The 21,874-nt window shown below is 44.9% G+C and overlaps 1 protein-coding gene across 1 annotated transcript in view; it reads left to right on the top strand.

The window, feature by feature from the left end:
- The window catches only part of otogl (otogelin-like), a 175,064-nt gene that overhangs the window by 133,392 nt on the left and 19,798 nt on the right, over nucleotides 1-21,874 (top strand). The window contains exons 44-52 of the mRNA XM_068000003.1: nucleotides 1,767-1,958; nucleotides 2,436-2,648; nucleotides 8,250-8,354; nucleotides 13,092-13,199; nucleotides 15,484-15,585; nucleotides 16,708-16,812; nucleotides 16,903-16,943; nucleotides 18,312-18,375; nucleotides 20,260-20,438. Of these exons, the coding sequence (XP_067856104.1) occupies nucleotides 1,767-1,958; nucleotides 2,436-2,648; nucleotides 8,250-8,354; nucleotides 13,092-13,199; nucleotides 15,484-15,585; nucleotides 16,708-16,812; nucleotides 16,903-16,943; nucleotides 18,312-18,375; nucleotides 20,260-20,438 (1,109 nt within the window). The remainder of the gene's footprint in view (nucleotides 1-1,766; nucleotides 1,959-2,435; nucleotides 2,649-8,249; nucleotides 8,355-13,091; nucleotides 13,200-15,483; nucleotides 15,586-16,707; nucleotides 16,813-16,902; nucleotides 16,944-18,311; nucleotides 18,376-20,259; nucleotides 20,439-21,874) is intronic.

Genomic DNA, 21,874 nt, shown 5'->3' with positions numbered 1-21,874 from the left:
CCTGACTGACTGACTGCCCATGTGTTTCCTTTGTCTATACTCTGATTATTCACTGGAAGTGGAAGGCGTAGGTGTGAATTTTAACCCCCAAGGATGGGTGGGTTGGGGGCGGGTGGAGTGAAAATTTTTTAAATTTCTCAAGCCCGACCTCAACCTGCCTCCAACCCGCCCACTTCCGGTTTTAATGGAGGCAGATTGGGGGCTGGCCGACCAATTTGCTCTCAGGAGGCAAGTCGGTCACTAAAATCTTTTAAGGAGGCTGCGTGCCTCCATTTTAACTAAATTTTAATTTTTAACCCATGGAGGCCAGGTTTCCCGGGCCGTGGGAATCCTGACAGATAAAAGGATACTGGATCCATGAGGTAAATGCATCTAGAGCACTGCTTGTGGGCCAGGAGGAGCAGGAGTGCTTCCCTGGCCCCTCCAAGCTAACCTCTATACACACCTCACAATCGGACCTCGTGATCTCCGACTGCTCACCCCCCACGTGATCACCAACTCCCCCCACCCCCCACGATGTCCTGCCCCCCTCCCACCCCACCAGCGATATCCAAGTTAATATCAGGTCCATAGGGGGTTATTTTAACCCACAAGAATGGGTGGATTGGGGACGGGTGGGAGGTTAAATAATAACTTTATGAAGTGCAGCTGCACCCCGGCTCCAATGCGCCCACTTCTGGGTTTAACACAGGCGCGTTGGGAAGCATGTGCACAACAGACACCAGGAAGTCCCACCCCCACTTATAGCTGGTGGGCCGATACTTGAAGGGGCAATGCACCTTATGTACCACCCCTCCCCCCCAGATCTATGATGCTGGCTGAACCCTCCTGATCCCCGATGCTGGCTGACCCACCCCCCCACTCTCCGATCCCCGTGCTGACTGACCTCCCACTCTGATTCCCAACGCTGGCTGACCCCCGCCCATCCCCTTGTTTCACTGCCAACAGGCAGCCAGCCTGTCAATCTGGCTGCCTGGTACATGAGAAACCCAGAAGCAATAATACTCACCTTCAGTTGAGTTGCGATCGCCGATTGCGACGCACTCAATTCACTTCTGGGTTCCCCACGCGAATATCTGCGGATGCGTGGGGCACGATGCCCATAGTCTCTGACTCCTTCACCATTCAGGGATTTGCCAAAATGCTTGTCAAGCAAACTAACTACCGCATCTTCCAAGAGTATGTTCCCTGGAGACACCTGAATGCCAAACTACTTTTTCCAGCTTTACCTTTCTGTGAATTGAACCACTTGAGAGCTACATTTAACTCAATTACAGCATTTTTACCATAAATTATACCAGAATCCTCCTGTGGCGACATAACCAGAAATCCCAAAATGTGACATAAGGACATTAGTAAATACAGCATTATACCACAGGACATTTTGCTAAAGACTGATTGTTTGCTTTACCACCTGACCTAGAGGTTGTAGAGGCAGATTTTACAATGCTAGAACTTGTATGTAGGCTTTTATGATAAACTATCACAAATAAGATTTTGGTCGAAGAATTTTGATCGAGGGTAGAATTTGAATTGCATGATATTTTAGAGGTAGTTTTATATCTTAAACAGGAATTGATCTTAATAGTATTCATCTTAAATGGGTGTCACTGAGTAGAGCTACAGAGAACTTTGTTGCTTCTGTACATTTTACATCATAAAATATTCATACAGGTAAAATGCCTAAATTAAAATTATCGTTTCATATTCTACATTTATAAAAAGTTTTTTTTGACAATATTATAATTCTATTATTGTATGTCCAGCGCTTAGCTGCCCCATAGGCATGGAATACCAACCTTGTGTGCCAGCTTGTGAGAGTAAAACATGTCAGAACAAAGACTTCTATTTGGAGCACGACTCAACTTGTTCATTCATTAGTGAGAGTTGTGTTTGTCCACGAGGGACTGTGCTGCATCAACCAGACTCTAACTACTGTGTTACAGAGGAACAATGTGGTTAGTAACCGTTGCAGTTTGTAGTATCTTATTTATAAATATGTTGTAAATAAAAAATGAACCAGCTGTATAATATCATTTTTTGATATTAGATTTAATTAAGTTATGGCAGCTGTATCCAATTTAGTTTGATTTTAATACAGAAGTGAAAGTAGTGTTAACTAATATTAATGTAGTAGCCTTTTTCCTTGTGTGTACATCCAATACATTTCACAGATTCCCTGTCTGTGTAAAATAAAGATAAATGTAAAGATAAAGGGAAGTGAGTGCCATGGTTTCTGTAAGATGATTGATACACTTTGCACAAACTAGTGCACATAGGCGTATCAAAGAGAAAAAGTGAACTAATTTATATTGTAAAAGTAATGCATAAACTTAGATTGCTAAAAGTTTAAATCAAAGCATAGTAAATCAGATGATCTGATCAGTTTAAGCTAGAGTGTTGATGTTAACTATTTAAGGCGCTAATTTTTCCAGCTTGCACGGACAATGAAGGCCAGCCACGGTCAGCGGGTGAGATCTGGAATGGATCGCACAAAGGATGCTGTATGTACAAATGCTTGGAGAATGGAACTATCATTGCCGTGGAACCTGACTGTGGTGTAGTATCATCACCAATGTGTGAACGAGAGGGAGAGATAGTTATTGATGTCATTGAGGAGGGAGCGTGCTGTCCAAAGAAGATTTGTGGTATGTGTTAGTTATTAAAATTTAACGGCATAGTTCAGTTTTTGGCAATAAAAGTGTCAATTAGTCTGTAATTTTAAAAAAAGCCTTATAGGGACAGAACTTGCTCCCGAAATAATGGAGAGCTAAATAGCGCTCTCCGTTTTTTATAGCGAATCGAAGGAGCAAGTTGCCGCATTTGCACATGCGCAGTAGAATGCGGAAGTCGTGAACTTGCTCCTATCGGTTCGCCAGTGATTTGACAGCTGTGAATTAAAGGGCCATTGCACGCTACAATCATAGAAATCACTGAAAAATCGCAAACTTGCTCATCCACCCAGCTGGAACATAACCCATTACGCCACCAAAAGGTGCACTTGAATATACTAAGTTTTAAAAGTGCAGTAACTCTTTGATTGCCAAACAACTAAAAATTAAATTTTAATAATGTGGAGTCTCATATTACTCCTTATTTTAATAGTTTATGGTCATTAAAACATTTTTATAAAAATTAAAACTTTTTATTTTTTTTACTTTTCCCTTCTGTCTCTTTAATTTAATTCCATTATTTCTTTGGCTTTTTATTAAAAAATATAACATTTTTATTTACAATGACTCGCAGAATATTACTTTAAATGAATGAAGTCTGCTTGCCTGCTTGTGGGCGTGACTTCTCTTCCTGACAGATTTTGTGGGCGTGTCTTCTATTCTCACAGATATTTCCCGTGTGAATCAACCCACGCTGCTCAGAGGCTGGGTTGATCGCGCACATTTTTTTAAAACTTCAAAATCACGCAATTCAACGCCACGGAGCCCGCAGAAAGTACCTTCGGAAATTTAATTCACAGGAGCCGTAGCGATCGTTGCCACGCTGCTCTGCGCAAGTTCCAGCCCAATATGTACTACTGCATTTCTGCAGTGGTGCATAGGACTTATTACACTAATACTCATATAACAGCCTAATAAGAGGCGAGGTGGTAGTGCTGTACTACTATTCCCGATTGTATTCATTTTCTTTCCTCCACTTTCATCTACTTTTCACATGAGTCTTTTTTCAGCTTTTTATCTTTGTTTTTATTTTCTATTTTCACTTTTGTTCACATTTTGTATTTCTCTGTCTTTTGATACCTGGTTACCTGTACTGCTTCTGAGTCATCTCTCTTTTCTACTTTCCTTGCCTTGCCTCTCCTGCCCTTACCTCACTTCTTCTCTCACCTTCGGTGTTAGGGAAAACATAAAGTAAAAGAAGACTGCAATAATAAGGATTAATTCTAAAGAGAAAATAAATACATAGAGAAATATTTAAAATTATTAGAGAGAAATTACTACTTAACATGATTAAATATCTTAAGATAATGGTTCAACTTTACATTCAATTTTATTATTTTAGACAATGTGAAATTCAAATCAGAGTATGAAATACAAAATGATGCATCAAGAGAGACACTTGGATAAAAATTGAGCAATCCAGGGGATAGAACTGGGACCTGATTCCAGTGGGGGGTCTGCAATTTGGGCTGGTTCCCTGATCCACTGGGTTTCTACTTCTTTGAAAAATGGATAAAAAATTGTACTCAAGGAGGTGTGGGTGCTTCTCAGGTCTGCCTTGTGGTAAAATAGATTTGGTCTTGACACCAAAAAGGTTACCAGTGATTTTTATTGATTGCCAATCCAAACATTTGGCACACTTGATGTCTAAGCAAGAGCATATACAGAGATCTGAACCATATTACCCGTTCGGTCCCTGGGCAGAAGGTTTAACGTTGCTTTCCTTAGCTTGATGTCCTTCGCTGGTGTAACTGCACTAGATGTTTCTTCACATGCGTTTTTATACCCCTTTCAGTCACGTGACCCCTGAACCATCGAAATTGTCGTAGTTAGCACCTTCCCAGTTTTGTCTACAACTATCAGGCAATGTGTATACTGTCTGCTTTCTGACTTGGCTGCTGATTAAGTTAACCTACTCGGTATCTCAGAAGAACATCGTACGTTCAAGGAGGTGGTCACCCCGCAGCCACAGAGAGTTCAGGATAGCAAGTGGGTGGCCATCTGAAAGGGTAGGAAGAGGCAGGCAGTGCAGGAATCTCCTGGGTGTGTGGCACTCTCAACCGCTATTCAGCATTGAATACCAGTGAGGTGATGACACCTCGAAGCTGTGCAGTCCTGACCATGGCACCATGGGACAAAGGACTGTACAGTGAAGTGTAGAAATGCAGTCGTCATAGGGGATTCGATAGTCGGGGACAGACAGGTGTTTCTGTGTCCGTCGACGTGAGTCCTTCAAGAGGCGTTGACTCCCTGGTGCCAGGGTAAAGGACATCATGGAGACGGTGCAGAACATTCTGCGGGTGGAAAGGGAACAGCCAGAAGTCATGGTCCACGTGGGTACCAACGACATAGGAAAGAAAAGGGATGAGATCCTGCGGCTAGAGTTTCAGGAGCTAGGGAGGAAGTTAAAAAGCAAGGCCTTAAAGGCAATAATCTCTGGATTACTCCCAATGCCCCGTACTAATGATTACAGAAATAGGAAGACAAGGCAGGTTAATGTATGGCTAGAGACATGGTGCAAGAGGGAGGGCTTCTTGGGGCCAGTTCTGGGGCAGGAGGGACCTGTTCAAGATGGACAGGTTGCACCTCAACAGAGTAGGGACCAATGTCCTTGCGGGGAGGTTCACTAGTGCTGTGGGGGAGGGTTTAAACTAATTTGGCAGGAGGATGGGCACCAGAATGTAGCATTAGAAAGGAAAAACAAGGTTCACAAAGGAATCAAAGATTAGCAGGCAAATCTGTAATCGAACAATGGGTGGCCTTTAAAGAGGAGATGGTTCGGGTACAGTCTAGGTACATTCCCACAAGGGGGAAAGGTAGGTCAACCAAAGTCAGATCTCCCTGGATGACGAAAGAGATAGAGAGTAAGATGAAGCAGAAAAAGGGGGCATACGACATATGTTAGGTTGATAATAAAACTGAGAATCAGGCTGAATATAGTAAGTACAGAGGAGAAGTGAAAAAGGAAATAAGAGGGGCAAAGAGAGCATATGTGAATAGACTGGCGGCTAAAATAAAAGGGAATCCAAAAATCTTCTACAGACACATAAATAGTGGAGGAGTGGGCTTGATTAGGGACCAAAAAAGAGATCTACACATGGAGGCAGAGGACATGGCTGAGGTACTAAATGAGTACTTTGCATCTGTCTTTATCAAGAAAGAAGATGCTGCCAAAGTCACAGTAAAAGAGGAGGTGGTTGAGATACTGGATGGGCTAAAAATTGATAAAGAGTAGGTACTAGAAAGGCTGGCTGTGCTTAAAGTGGATAAGTCACCTGGTCCAGATGGGATGCATCCTAGGTTGCTGAGGGAAGAAAGGGTGGAAATTGCAGAGATGCTGGCCATAATCTTCCAATCCTCCTTAGATATGGGGGTGGTGCCAGAGGACTGGAGAATTGCAAATATTACACCCTTGTTCAAAAAAGGACGCAAGGATAAACCTGGCAACTACAGGCCAGACACTTTAACCTCAGTGGTGGGGAAGTTTATAGAAACGATAATCCGGCACAAAATTAATAGTCAGTTGGGCAAGTGTGGATTAATAAAGGAAAGCCAGCATGGATTTGTTAAAAGCAAATTGTGTTTAACTAACTTGATTGAGTTCTTTGATGAGGTAACAGAGAGGGTTGATGAGGGCATAGCGGTTGATGTTGTGTATGTGGACTTTCAAAAGACATTTGATAAAGTGCCACATAATAGGCTTGTCAGCAAAATTGAAGCCCATGGAATAAAAGAGGCAGTGGCAGCATGGATACAAAATTGGCTAAGTGACAGGAAACAGAGAGTAGTGGTGAACTGTTGTTTCTTGGACTGGAGGAAGGTATACAGTGGTGTTCCCTAGGGGTCAGTACTAGGATCACTGCTTTTTTTGATATACATTAATGACTTGAACTTGGGTGTACAGGGCAGAATTTCAAAATTTGCAGATGACACAAAACTTGGAAGTGTAGTAAACAGTGATGAGGATAGTAATTTTCAAGAGGACATAGACAGGCTGGTGGAATGGGTGGACACATGGCAGATGAAATTTAATGCAGAGAAGTGCGAAGTTATACATTTTTTTGCAGGAAGAACGAGGAGAGGCAATATAAACTAAAGGGTACAATTCTAAAGGAATAGAGAGACCTGGGGGAATACGTGCACAAATCTTTAAAGATGGCAGGACAGGTTGAGAAAGCGGTTAAAAAAGCATACGGGATCCTGGGCTTTATAAATCGATGCACAGGGTACAAAAGCAAGGAAGTTATGTTGAACCCTTATGTTGAACCCACTGTTTCGGCCACAACTGGAGTATTTTGTCCAATTCTGGGCACCGCACTTTAGGAAGGATGTGAAGGCCTTAGAGAGGGTGGAGAAAAGATTTACTAGAATGGTTCCAGGGATGAAGGACTTCAGTTAGGTGGATAGACTGGAGAAGCTGGGGTTGTTCTCCTTAGGGCAGAGAAGGTTGAGAGGAGATTTGATAGAAATGTTCAAAATTATGAAGAGTTTAGATAAAGTAAATAAAGAGAAACTGTTCCCATTGGCGGAAGGGTCAAGAACCAGAGAACACAGATTTAAGGTGAATGGCAGAAGAACCAAAGGTGACATGAGGAAAACCTTTTTTGTTATGATCTGGAATGTGCTGCCTGAAAGGGTGGTGGAAGCAGATTCAATCATGGCTTTCAAAAAGGAATCGGATAAATACTTGTAGGGAAAAAATCTGCAGGGTTACAGGGAAAGAGCGGGGGAATGGGACTAACTGGATTGCTCTTACAGTGAGCTGGCATGAGCTCAATGGGCCGAATGGCCTCCTTTTGTGCTGTAACCATTCTATGATTCTAACATGAGATGTCTTACTCATAGCACAGACATTTAATGTGATCAGGGGCCATCTGTTTCCCAGTTCTGCTTTTCCTTTTGTTTCAGCTAATCACAGATACCAGCACCTCCTTATCTGATAATTACCACCTGATGTGATTAACTTTTGATGAGCATGCAAGTTACAATGGTCATCAATTGTTCTTGGGTTTAAACTAGGTCAATTTGACAATGAAAGTCATGATGGTAAAGTTAGCAGCAAAAGATGTCAATTTCTAAATCCTTACACTTGTAATGTTGCAGAGGTTCTATTGTGGCCCGACTGAAAGTCTGGAACCTTTACCAAGTTGGCTCCTTATTCCCTGGGGGGAAAGTTTAAAAAAAAATTTGCAGGCAATTTTCTTCAGCCAGACCTGGGCCTCGGGTACCCTTTCCAAAGCTGCTCCGAGTTCTGCCTCCTTAATGGAATGAGTGCCTCTGTTGTAATGCCACAGGCGTAGGCACTTGCCCCAAATATTCTAATAATCCCATCCCCAGGATTTGAGACTGAGTCAAAGCGGTGGGTGGAAGTCCGGCCCTGCTGCACTGCTGCTCCCTTGCAAAATTTCTACCTTACCATGTTTCAGACTTAAATAAATTAAGTGTAAATAAATTATTTTAAAATATAATTTTGAGTTTGTTAAATGAAAAAGTATACTATATCTTTAACAAATGTAAATATTCTGGAAAAAGAGCAAATGTAAAAATTTTTAAATTCTATGGATGTGTTTTCTTCAGAGTGCAATTTGACCATATGTGGAACCGATGTTCTAACATGTGAAAATGGAGATAAATTGGTGATAGGCTACAGCGCCGTGTCTTGTTGTCCTGAATACCGATGTGGTAAGTTTACGGAAAATAACTTCACAGGTAGACATTCTGGGAGACTTGGGGGGAAGGGAATTTTCACTTTGGGCGAGGGTGGAAAACTAACTTGTGCATCAACACCTGTCAACACCTGGGGCTCGATTTTAGGGTCGGGTTACCTGCGGGTTTCCAGCGGGGGGGCCCCGAAAATCCCGATCTCCGATCACGTGACCGGATTCGGACGAAATCCCGGCCACTTCCGGGTACCGCGCTGACGTGCGGGGCTGCGCGCGCAAGTCCCGCTGGTGGGAATCCCGCAGGCAATTAAAGCCAGCGGTGTTCCACTTGAGAGCACTTAACTTGCTCGTTGTGGTCAGTTAATGAGCTGAAGCAGCTGTCAAAAGAGGAAGTGTGGGATTTTACGTTCAAAGCAGTCAGTTTCCCACACTGGGGGAAACAGGACCCTTCAAACCAGGCGTGTTGCAGCCAGCAGCCTGTGGCAGGTGCCAAGGTGCGCTCCACGGGGGAGCGCCCTCACCCACGCAGGAGGCCACCGCGTCACATAGGGCAACCCCTGCCCTCCACCAACCCCCGCCAAGCCAGAGGACAGACCGACACGAAACCGCAGCCCCAGTCCGAGGACCCACCCACCTACCCTGCACAACCCCTCACACCAACACCTGCCAGATGGGTGGTGCGTTGACATCGTCGGAGGACGAACAGGATGACCAGCCCCAGCAGCCTCGCAGTCCACGCCGTCCGCTTCGGAGAGGTGGGGCCCCCCAACACGGTGCTGCGGCACACCCACCTGCACAGCAGGAGGGAGGGCAACCGCAGAGAGAGATGCGTCGCAGGAGGCACTACCCTCCGCACAGGGTGTACAGAGCGAGGCTCAGCTTCATGGACCTCTCCGAGGAGCAGTGCATACGGAGGCTCAGAGTCAATCGCCAGGTAGTCGCCGACATCTGCAGCCTCCTTAACGACGAGCTGCTCCCTGATGGACCAAGCAGCATCTTCTTACCTGTCGCCGTCAAAGTCACCACTGCCCTCAACTTCTTCGCATCCGGTTCCTTCCAGGGTGCCACCGGGGACATCACCGGGGTCTGTCAGTCCTCTGCACACAAGTGCATAAGGCAGGTCACCGATGGGTTGTTCCGCAGGGCCTCCCACTACATCAACTTCGCCATGGACGAGCGCAGCCAGATGGAGAGGGCGGTTGGATTCCATGCCATGGCCGGCTTCCCACGGGTGCAGGGTGTAATCGACTGCACCCACATCGCAATACGGGCACCCCCGCATGAGCCAGGGCTGTTCATCAACAGGAAGGGGTATCACTCCATCAACGCCCAGCTCATCTGTGACCACCGCCAGAGATTCCTACACGTGTGCGCCAGATACCCCGGCAGCTGCCACGATGCCTTCGTCCTCAGGGAGTCCGCCGTCCCGCCCATCCTGCAGGCACCCAACGCCGGCAACGGCTGGCTCCTCGGCGACAAGGGGTATCCCCTCCACACGTGGCTCATGACACCTCTGAGGAACCCCATCACCGAGCCGGAGCGTCGGTACAATGACAGCCACACTGCTACCAGGTCTACAATTGAGCAGACCATAGGGCTTCTCAAGATGCGCTTCAGGTGCCTTGATCGTTCTGGGGGAGCGCTCCAATACACACCATTCAGAGTGGGACGAATCATAGTTGTCTGCTGTGCCCTGCACAACATGGCCCAACAGAGAGGGGTGCCGCTGGAGGAGGCCCCATCCACACCCGCCACCCACATTGAGGAAGGCGAGGGCGAGGAGGAGGAGGAGGCGGAGGCGGAGGAGGAGGACGCGCCCGAGGATGTTGGACGACCCATGCGCCGAGCCGCGACTCACCGGGATGGTCGCCGGGCCAGGGACGCACTCATACGTCAACGGTTCTCCTAGAGTCAGACACTGCGATGCGCTCGCATCTCCTCACCTGCACATGCGAGCGGCCATACCAGCCCCCTCCACTGAAGAGTGCTGCCAGTAATCCTGCACCCACAGCAGTGTGCCCAATGGGTGGCAGGAGGTGTTCGCCGTCATGATGGCCTCCACGGAACGCAACTATTGCACAAGCCGCGGAAGAATGGACGAGAGGTGGCAGGAGTGGTGAGAATAGACTATTTAATATCTGGAATGTGACATCATTTAAGAAACAAAGTACAAAATAATAAACACCCTGGTGTATTCCCTTTGTGATTATAAGGCCTTTGGAATTCTTCTCCGGGAACCCCTACGTGGTGCTACCCCTGTGGCTCCAGCAGAGGTAGTGGCAGGTTGCTCGTCTTCTTGCCTTGACCGGGTAGATGCTTTTGGCGGACGGCCCCTGGGTTTCGGTGCCCGTGAGGGCACCTCCACAGACTGCTCCTCCTGCACCGGGGCAGGGGCAGACTCGGCCACCTGGAGAGGAGGCACCATTGCGGGTGCTGGTTGAGAGGTGGGCGACGGGTGGGACGTGGGGACGCCTTGAGAGGCGTCCCCGCTTCCATGTCCCCGGTCACCATCATCCCTCTCTTGGCCTCGGCCCACATCACCCCTTCCACCCTGCTGGACGGCAGTTTGGATGGCATGTATGAGGCCTTGCAAGGCCACCCCTAGTGTATCCCTCAGCCTGTTGGTGGCGTCGGAATGTTGCTCACCCTGAATCCATACAGACGTTGTGAGGGCCTGCAAGGACTCGAAGTGGAGCTGTGCGTGACGCTCGAGGGAGGCCAGCCTGTCCTCCACCGCAGACAGTCCCGCACCTACCCGCGACACTGTGTCGCCGGTACCCTCCTGTGCCTGCGCCACCAATGCCCACATGCAGGAGGTGGACTCCTCCATCGCCTGCGCTATTGTGGACAATGCGCGCGGCACCTCTGCCAGCACCTCAGCAATTAGCTGGTGGCCCTCGACGACTCTCCTTTTCTCTGGTGGCCCCCTGGGTTCAGCATCTGGGTCCGGCTGAGCAGAGCCTGGAGATGAGTGCTCCCTCCGTCGCGGACCCTCCGCGGCTGCCCCTGCCACCAGGGTCTGCTCATGCTCACTCGTGCGCAGTGACTCACCAAGTGCTACCCCAACTAGTTGGCGAGGGGGACCCACCGAGGTGCGTGTCTCTGCGCTGGTGGATGGTTGGCTCTGATGTGACGATGCACCCTCAGAGACCGCCATGTCCTCTGAGGAATCGCCCTCCACGCTCACTTGACCCAAAGACGGACCTGCAAGAGAACATAGGGCACTTTGAGGCATGTGGACCAACTTGACAGTGCGCCTGATGGCAGGTGATGATACGGTCACTCGCGATCATGGGTGTTGAGTGTCAGCTTTCCCTTACCGGCCGTTTCGGCAGCGACACACTCGCCATCGGCCACCGACAGGCAATGTCGCGTGCGGGCGAGGTCAAGCGCCTCCACCTCTGCGTCGGTGAGCTCCACCACTTGCGGCGGCCCACCTCCGGTGCGTGCCCTTTCGCGGTTGTTCTTGCTCCTCTTCTCCTGTGAAGGCAAAACACAGATGTGTGAGTGGGTGCATCTTGCATCGTGAGACGCATCGAGCATCGGTGCGGTTGGGTTGAGCGTGGCGCGGAACGGATGGGAGGAAGTGTGGGCCACGTGCCCATCCCATTGCATGGGGATTGGGGTGTGTGGTAGTGTTCGGGTGGGGTCAGGGACGGTGGGTACTTGCGTGCACGGCGAGGATGGTGAATGAGTGGCTGTGAGGATTGCTGATGGAGCGCAGTGGTGGCTGTGCAGGAGGGGGTTGTGATCTGCTTGGCGTGATGGTGGGGACGGGATGTGGGAGGGTGCGTTGGTGTACTCACCTTGCCAGACCTAGTCAGGTCATTGAAGCGCTTGCGGCACTGCTCCCAAGTCCTTGGGGTGTTGCCCCTGCTGCTCACCTCCGCCGCCACCTCTGCCCATGCCTTCCTGGTTGCGGCGGCAGGGAACTTGCGCCCATCCTCAGGGAAGAGTGTTTCCCTCCTCCTCCTCACGCCCTCCAGCATCAGCTGCAGTGCCAGATCTGAAAAACGGGGCGCAGCCTTTCCCCTTTGTTGAGCCATTCTCCCAGACCTCTTGCTTGCAGCAGGAGGGGCTTTGGGAGACTGCCCCTTTAACTGGAGCTCCGACATCGCGTCGACGGTACTGCGCATGCGCAGCCGGCCGGCACGCAGCTGGGGAGCGCAGAACCCGGAAGCAGGCCTTAATGGGTCCAATTATCCCGCGATCGCGTGGGGGACGCACACAATTACCCGTCCGCGTTTTCCACGCTCCCGGAGGACCACCCGCTGGGAACCCGCAGGCCTGCTAAATTCGAGCCCCTGATCTTCCTTTTCACTGAAGTCAACGGAATGAAAAATCATTCAGGTGTACAATGGTCGGCCAATCTGCATCTGCTGACAACATGTGGCAGGAAGCACACATTGGTGAAGGGTTCAAATACAATGCTGCACATGTTGAAAACACCTTGCAAAATTGCAAGTTTTCTAGGCTAATTTTCAGTGTGTGTTGGTAAAAGTTAAAAATATCATCAAATTGTTGAGTTAATTAGCTGTTTAAAGAAAGCAAACGAGTTAATACAGCTGTATGCAACAAATTTGACTACGTAAACTATGCCATTGATTTCCCTAGTTTCTCAATTGAATATTTTTGTTTAAATACTACACTACAGCAATGTAACGTGTATAATATTGATTGTTGTTCTTGCTGTTTTTATAAGTGCAGTACTGAATACAAATACCACAGTGTTGTTAATTTTCCTGTTAATACACAGAATGTGATCCTCTGGCATGTCCAACTAGTTCACCACCTGTATGTAGAGAGGATCAGTTTCTTGTTGAAGTGCGAAAAGATGACTCCTGCTGTTTCTCCTTTCAGTGTGGTAAGATACCGTTGTTACAATTTGGGCTTTCTCTACACTTATTAAACTTGTTTTCACAGCAAAAGGGCAGTTTAAATGGGCAGACCCACATATTCTATGAACTGAATCTTGCAATCATATGTGAATCAGATAGCCTGCCACAATTACCCTTTTCTACTGTAGTACACAATGGAAGGAATCTTACAACACCAGGTTATAGTCCAACTGTTTCATTTGAAAATCACAAGCTTTCGGAGGCTTTCTCCTTCGTCAGGTGAGCGAGTGTGGGATTCCCTGGAAGGATATCGCATTTATAGTCAGAGAACAATATCTGGTGATTACAGATAATCTTTCCAACTGCCCATTGTCAAGGCAATCAAAGTGTTCAGACAGAGTGATGTTACCTACAGGACCACCGAGAGGCCATCCCCTATGGAGAGGCCCTGCGAATACACAGGATGTGCTCAGACGAGGAGGAACGCGATGGACACCTACAGACGCTGAAAGACGCCCTCGTAAGAACGGGATATGATGCTCGACTCGTCGATCGACAGTTCCGACGGGCCACAGCGAAAAATCGCATAGACCTCCTCAGAAGACAAACACGGGACGCAACCAACAGAGTACCCTTCGTCGTCCAGTACTTCCCCGGAGCGGAGAAACTACGCCATGTTCTCCGCAGCCTTCAACATGTCATCGATGATGACGAACACCTCGCTAAGGCCATCCCCACACCTCCACTACTCGCCTTCAAATAAGCCACCCAATCTCAAACAGACCATCGTTCGCAGCAAATTACCCAGCTTTCAGGAGAACAGCATCCACGACACCACGCAACCCTGCCACGGCAACCTCTGCAAGACATGCCAGATCATCGACACAGACACCACCATCACATGAGAGGACACCACCCACCAGGTACATGGTTCATACTCCTGTGACTCGGCCAACGTTGCCTACCTCATACGTTGCAGGAAAGGATTCCCCGGAGCATGGTACATTGGCGAGACCATGCAGACACTGCGACAACGGATGAACGGACACCGCGCAACAATCGCCAGACAGGAGGGTTCCCTCCCAGTCGGGGAACACTTCAGCAGTCAAGGACATTCAGTCACCGATCTTCGGGTAAGCGTTCTCCAAGGCGGCCTTCGAGACACACGACAACGCAAAATCGTCGAACAGAAATTGATAGCCAAGTTCCGCACCCATGAGGACGGCCTCAACCGGGATCTTGGGTTCATGTCACGCTACATGTAACCCCACCAGCGAAAAAAAGTTATCTGTTTTTAACACAACGGGTCATTCTCTGTCTTTCTCTTCCTTTTGGATGTTTCTCTCTCTCTGTCTGTTTTTTGTTCTGGCCGTTTGTGTATTCGGTGGTCGTGTAGGTAACATCACTCTGTCTGAACACTTTGATTGCCTTGACAACGGGCAGTTGGAAAGATTATCTGTAATCACCAGGTATTGTTCTCTGACTATAAATGCGATATCCTTCCAGGGAATCCCACACTCGCTCACCTGACGAAGGAGAAAGCCTCCGAAAGCTTGTGATTTTCAAATAAAACAGTTGGACTATAACCTGGTGTTGTAAGATTCCTTACATTTGTCAACCCCAGTCCATCACCGGCATCTCCACATCATGTACACAATTGAGACTATATTAGGTGCCCACCATATTCTATAGTCCAGTTTGAAAGGCGAAAAATACTATTAGCCTTAAATTGCACTCTCTTGCACTGCCGGTACAGGTGCAATGTAGAGAGAGAGCCTAAAGTCTGGTATCTTATCCCTGCATGACTTGTGGTTTCTGGAAATGTGGATATCTGTGGATATCTTTTTTTTCTCCACTGACGCCAGCTAACTGAAGTCAATTTTAAATTCACGTCATTCTGTCTACCTAAAGTCATTATAAAAAATGATACATCATAGAAATTTTCATGTTGGAGGCATGATGCAGCTCTGCTTCCAAATTATATGACTTGCTTATTTTCTTTATAACACAATCAGTGTCTCTATCGGTTTCCTATCGGCAGTATTATTGAACTTTATAGAATATGTTGATTCACAGTGGGAAAAATGCATGTTACAGTTATGGACAACACATACTTTTATTAAGTACAGTTTGTTTGGTCTGCAAAGTTAGGGACAGTGTTAAATTATTTTTAAAAATCATGCCTTATGTGTGGCACTGTTTGTCTATAGTGGTTGGCACTGTACCCTGTTTATCTAAAAGTGGCTAATGAGGTATTTACTGTGGATTAAACCGAAGATAAATAACAAAAGCTCTTTTCCAATTTTCCAGTTTGTGAGTCATGCATTGACCCAATTCCTACATGCAATGAAGGAGATGTTCTTGCAGTAGATCTCAACACCACCAATCGCTGCTGTCCACTATACCAATGTGGTGGGTAAAATAATAATTTTTTCATTTATAATCTATTTGGTTAACAACTCAAGTAAAGTATAGTGACTATTTTGAAACAGACAGTTATAATCAAAGGATAAATAATTTGTCAATGAGGAAATAAAATAGTTTTCCATCTTTGGCAGGAAACTTGTATTTCTTGTATATGTATAAAAATTGTGCAAAGCCATTTTTTTGCTGCATTATTTTTAAAATATCACCATGGTTCAGGATGGCATTAAACAGATACACTATCTAAGGGGAGTATAATTTATATGGAATTTATAAAGATTCAGATAAAAGCCAAATATTACATTTACAAATTGAAGGAGAACATTGATGGAATGCAAACTTCCATTGCCTTCATATCAAACACTATTATGGCAATGAGGTCAGATTATAAAGGTGCTGGATTCACAAAAGTTTTAGAAATGCTTATATGGGAGCAATTAATTTATTAAATTCATGGGGTGATTTTCTGATGTGTATGTTAAGCAGAGAAAAAGTGGAGGGAGAAAGCGTATGTGTGATGGTGCGAGAGATTGTCTGCTGGAGAGAGGGAATCTAGTGTGTTTTGAAGTTTAAGAGGAAGGAGTGAATAAAAGAGAGGAAGAAGTGAGTATTGGGAGAAGTGGATGTGAGGAGATGAGACACCTGCCAGTTGTAGGCGAGTATTCTGCATGTGTTTCTGTATTTCTAGGCCTCCCTCTCTCCAGCTGTATTTTACGATCTTGATCTCTCGCTTACTTCTTTGCATCTCCTTTCTTTTTTCCTGATGCCTCCTCATTTCTATTGCTAGTCCTTTGCCTCCACTCATTTTTTTACTAGCTACTTCCACTATAGGATAACCAATCTAAGAAACTTCTTGTGAGAAAAGTATTTATCTACAGTGCATAGAGCCATTGAAACTATTCTCCCAAGTGTTTTCAAAGAATATTTTTTTGCATTGTTGGCTCTCGTGTCTTTTGTTTTAATCTATTTTATCCTGTAATTTTGGGAGAAAAGCAGCTACTGACTTGTACTGAGCAACAATTTGGTAAGTCTACCTTCGTCAATTTAAATCTTACTAAATATAATATTTTGACATTTTTTTTGTTTTTCCTATTTTCTCCTTAACTGCAGTCTGTGATGAAAATTTGTGTCCTCCTCCTGACAAGAGCTGTGCAGTTGGAACTAAACTAGTAAAGAGACTTGTTTCAGGAACCTGCTGTCCTGATTGGCAATGTGGTAACTATGAAATATATATAATTAAAAACAATATTTTGAATAAATCAAAACTGTTTCTATTAATTTAAGGTTTTTTTTCTTGTTTTACAGACTGCAGCTGTGAAAACACTACCATTATGTCATGTAAAGTGGTATGTTAGTTTAGTAATATAAATCAGTGTATTGTAATCTAGAACCTCGTCTGTCACTAGAATAAACAAGAATGACATAAAAGGGTGGCTGCAATGTATCCTTTTAATATTTTAACATTTAAAATTTAGATTGTAAAAGGATGAAACTTGCAATGAGAATAGTATAAATGCTGAAAACCTCTGACGAGATCTCAGAATTGAGTCTATTGCAGTTGCTAAGGTTGTCAACTTACAATAATAGTTCCAGAATAAATACAAACTGAATCTTATTATTTAGAGATGAGCCTCACTGTACCTATCCACCAAAAATGGGAGTCCAGCAGGAATGGGTACTGCCAGTACTCTTTTTGTCTTCATTCACATCCATTGTTCAAGTCTAGCTGGTAAAATAGTTGATGCTGGAGCAGCTGATCTTTCAGTTGACCTGTTGGCTCAAGCTTCCCTTTGCAGCCACTCTCCACAGACCCACAAGAATTAGATTAAAAAGTGCTCCCCCCATGCCAAGCACAAACCCCCTTAGTCACAAAGCTGAGTATAACGGAAACATGCACTCACCTCCATTGGTTCTCCTGGCAACCTCTGGAGCGCTTGATCACAGCACAGCTGCCAACTTTAAAATCAATAGAAAGCTTTCCTGCTTAAATGAACTCCCGTGCTGGTGAGCAGAGTGCATACTGAATGTAGCACCAACTAGTTACTATACCACCGGGTATTACATTTAATATGTACTCCACTCACAAGCACAGGAACAGGAGGCTCTGTATTGATTTTAGCAATTCCGCAGGGCTGACCTCAGGGAGGCTGTCAACTGATTATTGGAGATGAGCTTATGCTGTCTTTAGGGTTTGAACCTAAGTGATGTGAGACACCTTTTAGGAGGCCATATCACACAGTTTGGCTTCGATGTGATTAGATACAGGGCAGGACATTACTACTTTTCATGTTAATGTTCAGCTGCAAACTCCTTGCATTGATGCAATGCAGTATAACTGCACTCTAATATAATGGTTATAATAAACATTCCAGTGTGTATTACATCTGATAAGAGGCTGATAGCTGATTAAAGGTTGTAGTGCTGTCATTACTCAGATTTTTGTTCAGGGTAGAAAATATTGGAACATTCTTCGTGACTGTTATCAGCTAGAGAGTAACATAACTTCTGAACTTGTTCTCAGGCTGTATGTTTTACCACACCTTAATAATCACTTTTTCAATCAATAATATCATTAGGATGCAATAGTCTGCTTGTTATTTATTAATGTTTTTGTCTTGCAAGTTTGTTTTGTAATAGTTACAGAGTTTGTCTTTAATTTGATGAGTAATTTACAATTTTATTGGATGACATTTCTTATTTAAACAAAAAATCAGGGAGAAGTTCTAACAGAGGACCCTGGCTTTCATGATGTCTGTGGTTGTACTCGTTCTATCTGTAGTAAGTTCCCTGTATTATAGCTGTATTTTGGTAGATTTTGTTTAATTTTGTCCAGTTATGAGCTTTAGATGAATAGTAAATGTTCTTAAAACAACGCTGCACATTTTTTGCGACTACTTGTTACATGGTCCAAGATTTGGCACTGAACTACACTAGCTGTGAAATGCATTGTGACCCTGCATAGGAACAGGAGTAGGCCATTTAGCCCCTTGAGCCTGTTCACCATTCAATGAGATAATGGCTAATCTGTGACCTAACTTCATATACCCACCTTAGCCCCATATCCCTTAATACCTTTGGTTAATAAAAATCTATCAGTCTCAGATTTAAAATTCATAATTGAACTAGCCTCAACTGCCATTTGCGGAAGAGCGTTACAAACTTCTACCACCCTTTGCATGTAGAAGTGTTTCCTAACTTCACTCCTGAAAGTCCTGGCTCTAATTTTTAGGCTGTGTCCCCGAGTCCTAGACTCCCCACCAACAGAAATAGTTTCTCTCTATCTAACCTATCAGTTCCCCTTAATATCCATGGACTACAACCCTAGTTTATGTAATCTCTCCTCATAATTTAACCCTTAGAGTCTTATTACAATTCTAGTTACAATTTGTTCCTGCTTTCAAATTTTGTACCTTGTACAAAATAAAACATTACTTCTCAGTTTTCAGTTCACCAAGGTACTACCTCAGATCATAGCTTCCTAGATATGTTTCCTGATTTGTTTTTTTTTAGTATTGTGTATAGAGTAGTTGAATTTATGTCTTTAAACTTTCCTCCTTATATAGTGCATAACTAAAACTTCAGTTCCCTGTAAGCAAACAATGTGAACATTGAAATAAAAACAGAAAATGCTGGAAACACTCAGCAGGTCAGACAGCATCTGTGGAAAGAGGAACCGAGTTATTCTTTCAGGTTGATGACCTTTGATCTGATGTGAACATTGGTACTTTTTATCAATTAAGAATAAAACTAAACTCTTTAACTCTGTTGGTAAACTGAGATGGAGAGGCAGTCAGATGTCCCAGAATCTTTTCCCCCTAATGTTAATAGCCTTGTGGGGACAGATGGAGGCTCTTTCCCCACAAGGCCATCCTGGTACTGTAGTACAAAGTTGGGGCCTGGTGTATCCGGGGTCCCAGTGGAGCTTGTGGCCATTCTGGCAGACCCCCACTGAAGTTACGGTGGGAGTCTGCTGGAATGGCCAAAGAATTTCAGCCTCTAGGACCAGTGCTATTTTCATTCCCTACTTTTCACCATGACCCTCATACTGGGCAAACTTCAGTTGAACTTTGTATTCTAGGTTGTTGTGTGTTGTGGATCTATGTTCACTTTGAAATCAGGTTAAAACTTCACAAACTTATTTTTCATAGGACACTTACAACAAATTGAGAAAAGAGATTTTCATTGCATCTGCCTAGTCTAGAATTGAACCCAAATTCCAGAGGTGAAAAGGCTGTGTGCCACTATAGCTCCCAGTTGTCCTATAATTTAATTTTGAAACAAAAATAACTCCAGTAAATAGTAATGTGATGCCATCACCATAAAATGTGAACTAGATTATAGATGTACACTATTGTTTATTGTATAAATTTATATTATAAATTAAGCCATTACAAAATATTTACAAAGTTAAGACCACAAATGGGTAAAGTGTATTGCCTTGAAGCAGTTTGAATCTGAATTTTCAATGGTTTGACTGACATGTTTTATTGTGCTTTGTTAAATCCAAATATTGTAAATAGCACTTTGCTAAAAACCTGTTTTTTAATGCATAGGTGTTAAGAAAGTAATAATCCAAACTAATTTTACCTGAATAATTTTGATGGTAACACAAATATAGCTATCAATCAGGATAAATATTTAATGTATAAACTATTGTTTCAGAAAAGGCTGATGTTTGCCTATTCCAAGATGCCACTGCATTGAAACCTGGCCAGTCACTGTTTCAGCACCTCGAAGGTGACCACTGTTACATAGTAAATTGTTTGCAGAGCACAGATCCTGCCACAGAGTCTCCTTCAATGGAAGTGGCAATAGTTAACTGTTCAGCAAAATGTGAAGCTGTAAGTTTATAAACATTAGTCATTTGTTTTTTGAAAATTGCAAAACCACATAAAGGTGGAAAAAAGTGATTTCAAAAAGTCTTCAGTTAATAACTACATTTTTCTGTATTAAAAAAAATTATTTTATACTCACCATCTGAATCCTTCTAATCTGACTACCAGCCTCTCCCACAGCACCAAAATGGCCCTAACTCAAATTACAAACTACATTCTCTGTGACTTTGACCATTGTGCGTTATCCCCCCTCGACCTCTCCGCAGGCTTTGATATAGTCAGCCATACCATTCTTCTCCAAAGCTTCATCCCAGTTGTCCGAATGTGTATTGAGTACCCTCTCTTGGTTCCATTCTTACCTATCTAACTATAGCCACAGCATCTCCAGCAATGGCTCCTTTTACCACTCCCACATCCATCACCCCCAGAATCGCCAAGGTTTTATCCTTGACCCTCTCTTCTTCCTCATCTACATGCTGCCTCTTGTCAGCTGCCACATGTCTGCCAATGATACACAACTCTACCCCACCAGCATGTATTTTGACCTCTCCATTGCCTCTGTGCTATCAGGCCCTTGTCCAACATCCAGCCATAGATGAGCCTTAACTTCCTCCAGTTAAACATTTGGAAGACCAAAGTCATTGTCTTCAACCCCACTACAAACTCTGTTCCCTTGTGACTGATTCCGCCCCCTCCCCACCTACTGTCTCAGGCTGAACCAGGATATTTGCAACCTCGATGTCCTGTTCAATCCTGAGCTGAGCTTCTGACCCCATATCCTCTCCATCGAAAGACTGCCTACTTCCATCTCCGTAGCATCACCTGCTCCTACCCTTACCTCAGCCTATCTATTGCTGAAATCTTGATACATGCCTTTGCCATCTCCAAACTTAATCTAATGGTTTTTCAATGGCCCACCATCCTGCACATTCCCTAAACTCCAGCTTATCCAAAGCTTCACTGGTCATACCTTATCGAGTATCAAATCCTGTTCGACCATCCCATTCTATCCTCACTGACCTATATTGGTTCCTGGTTCAATGCCTCAAATTTAAAATTCTGGCCCTTGTCTTTAAAACCCTCCATGGTCTCACTTTCCCCCAACCCCATCTCCATATCCTCCAACAACCCTCCCAAACCATCCATTTATCTCTATCTGGCTTCTTTTATGCTCTCCCCATTCTTTAGCCCCACCATTGTTGCCCATGTCTCCAGCCACGTAGCTCCCGCTCTCTGGAATTCCCTCCCTAAGCCCTTCTGCTTCTGAAGTTCATGCTTCTGCTTTTAGACTCCTTAAAACTCACCTCTTCAACCACGCTTTTGGTCACCTCTCCTCACCTCCCATTCATTGACTCACTGTCCATTTTCGTCATGCTTCCAAAGCACCTTCAAACTTTTTTATGTTAAAAGTGCTTTATAAATGCGGGTTGTTGTTACTTTTT

The sequence above is a fragment of the Heptranchias perlo genome, chromosome 18 (genome assembly GCF_035084215.1).
Source record: "Heptranchias perlo isolate sHepPer1 chromosome 18, sHepPer1.hap1, whole genome shotgun sequence".
In the NCBI taxonomy this organism is placed as follows: domain Eukaryota; kingdom Metazoa; phylum Chordata; class Chondrichthyes; order Hexanchiformes; family Hexanchidae; genus Heptranchias; species Heptranchias perlo.
The sequence above is the reverse complement of the archived record's forward strand: the minus strand, read 5'-3'. Positions and strand labels throughout refer to the sequence as shown.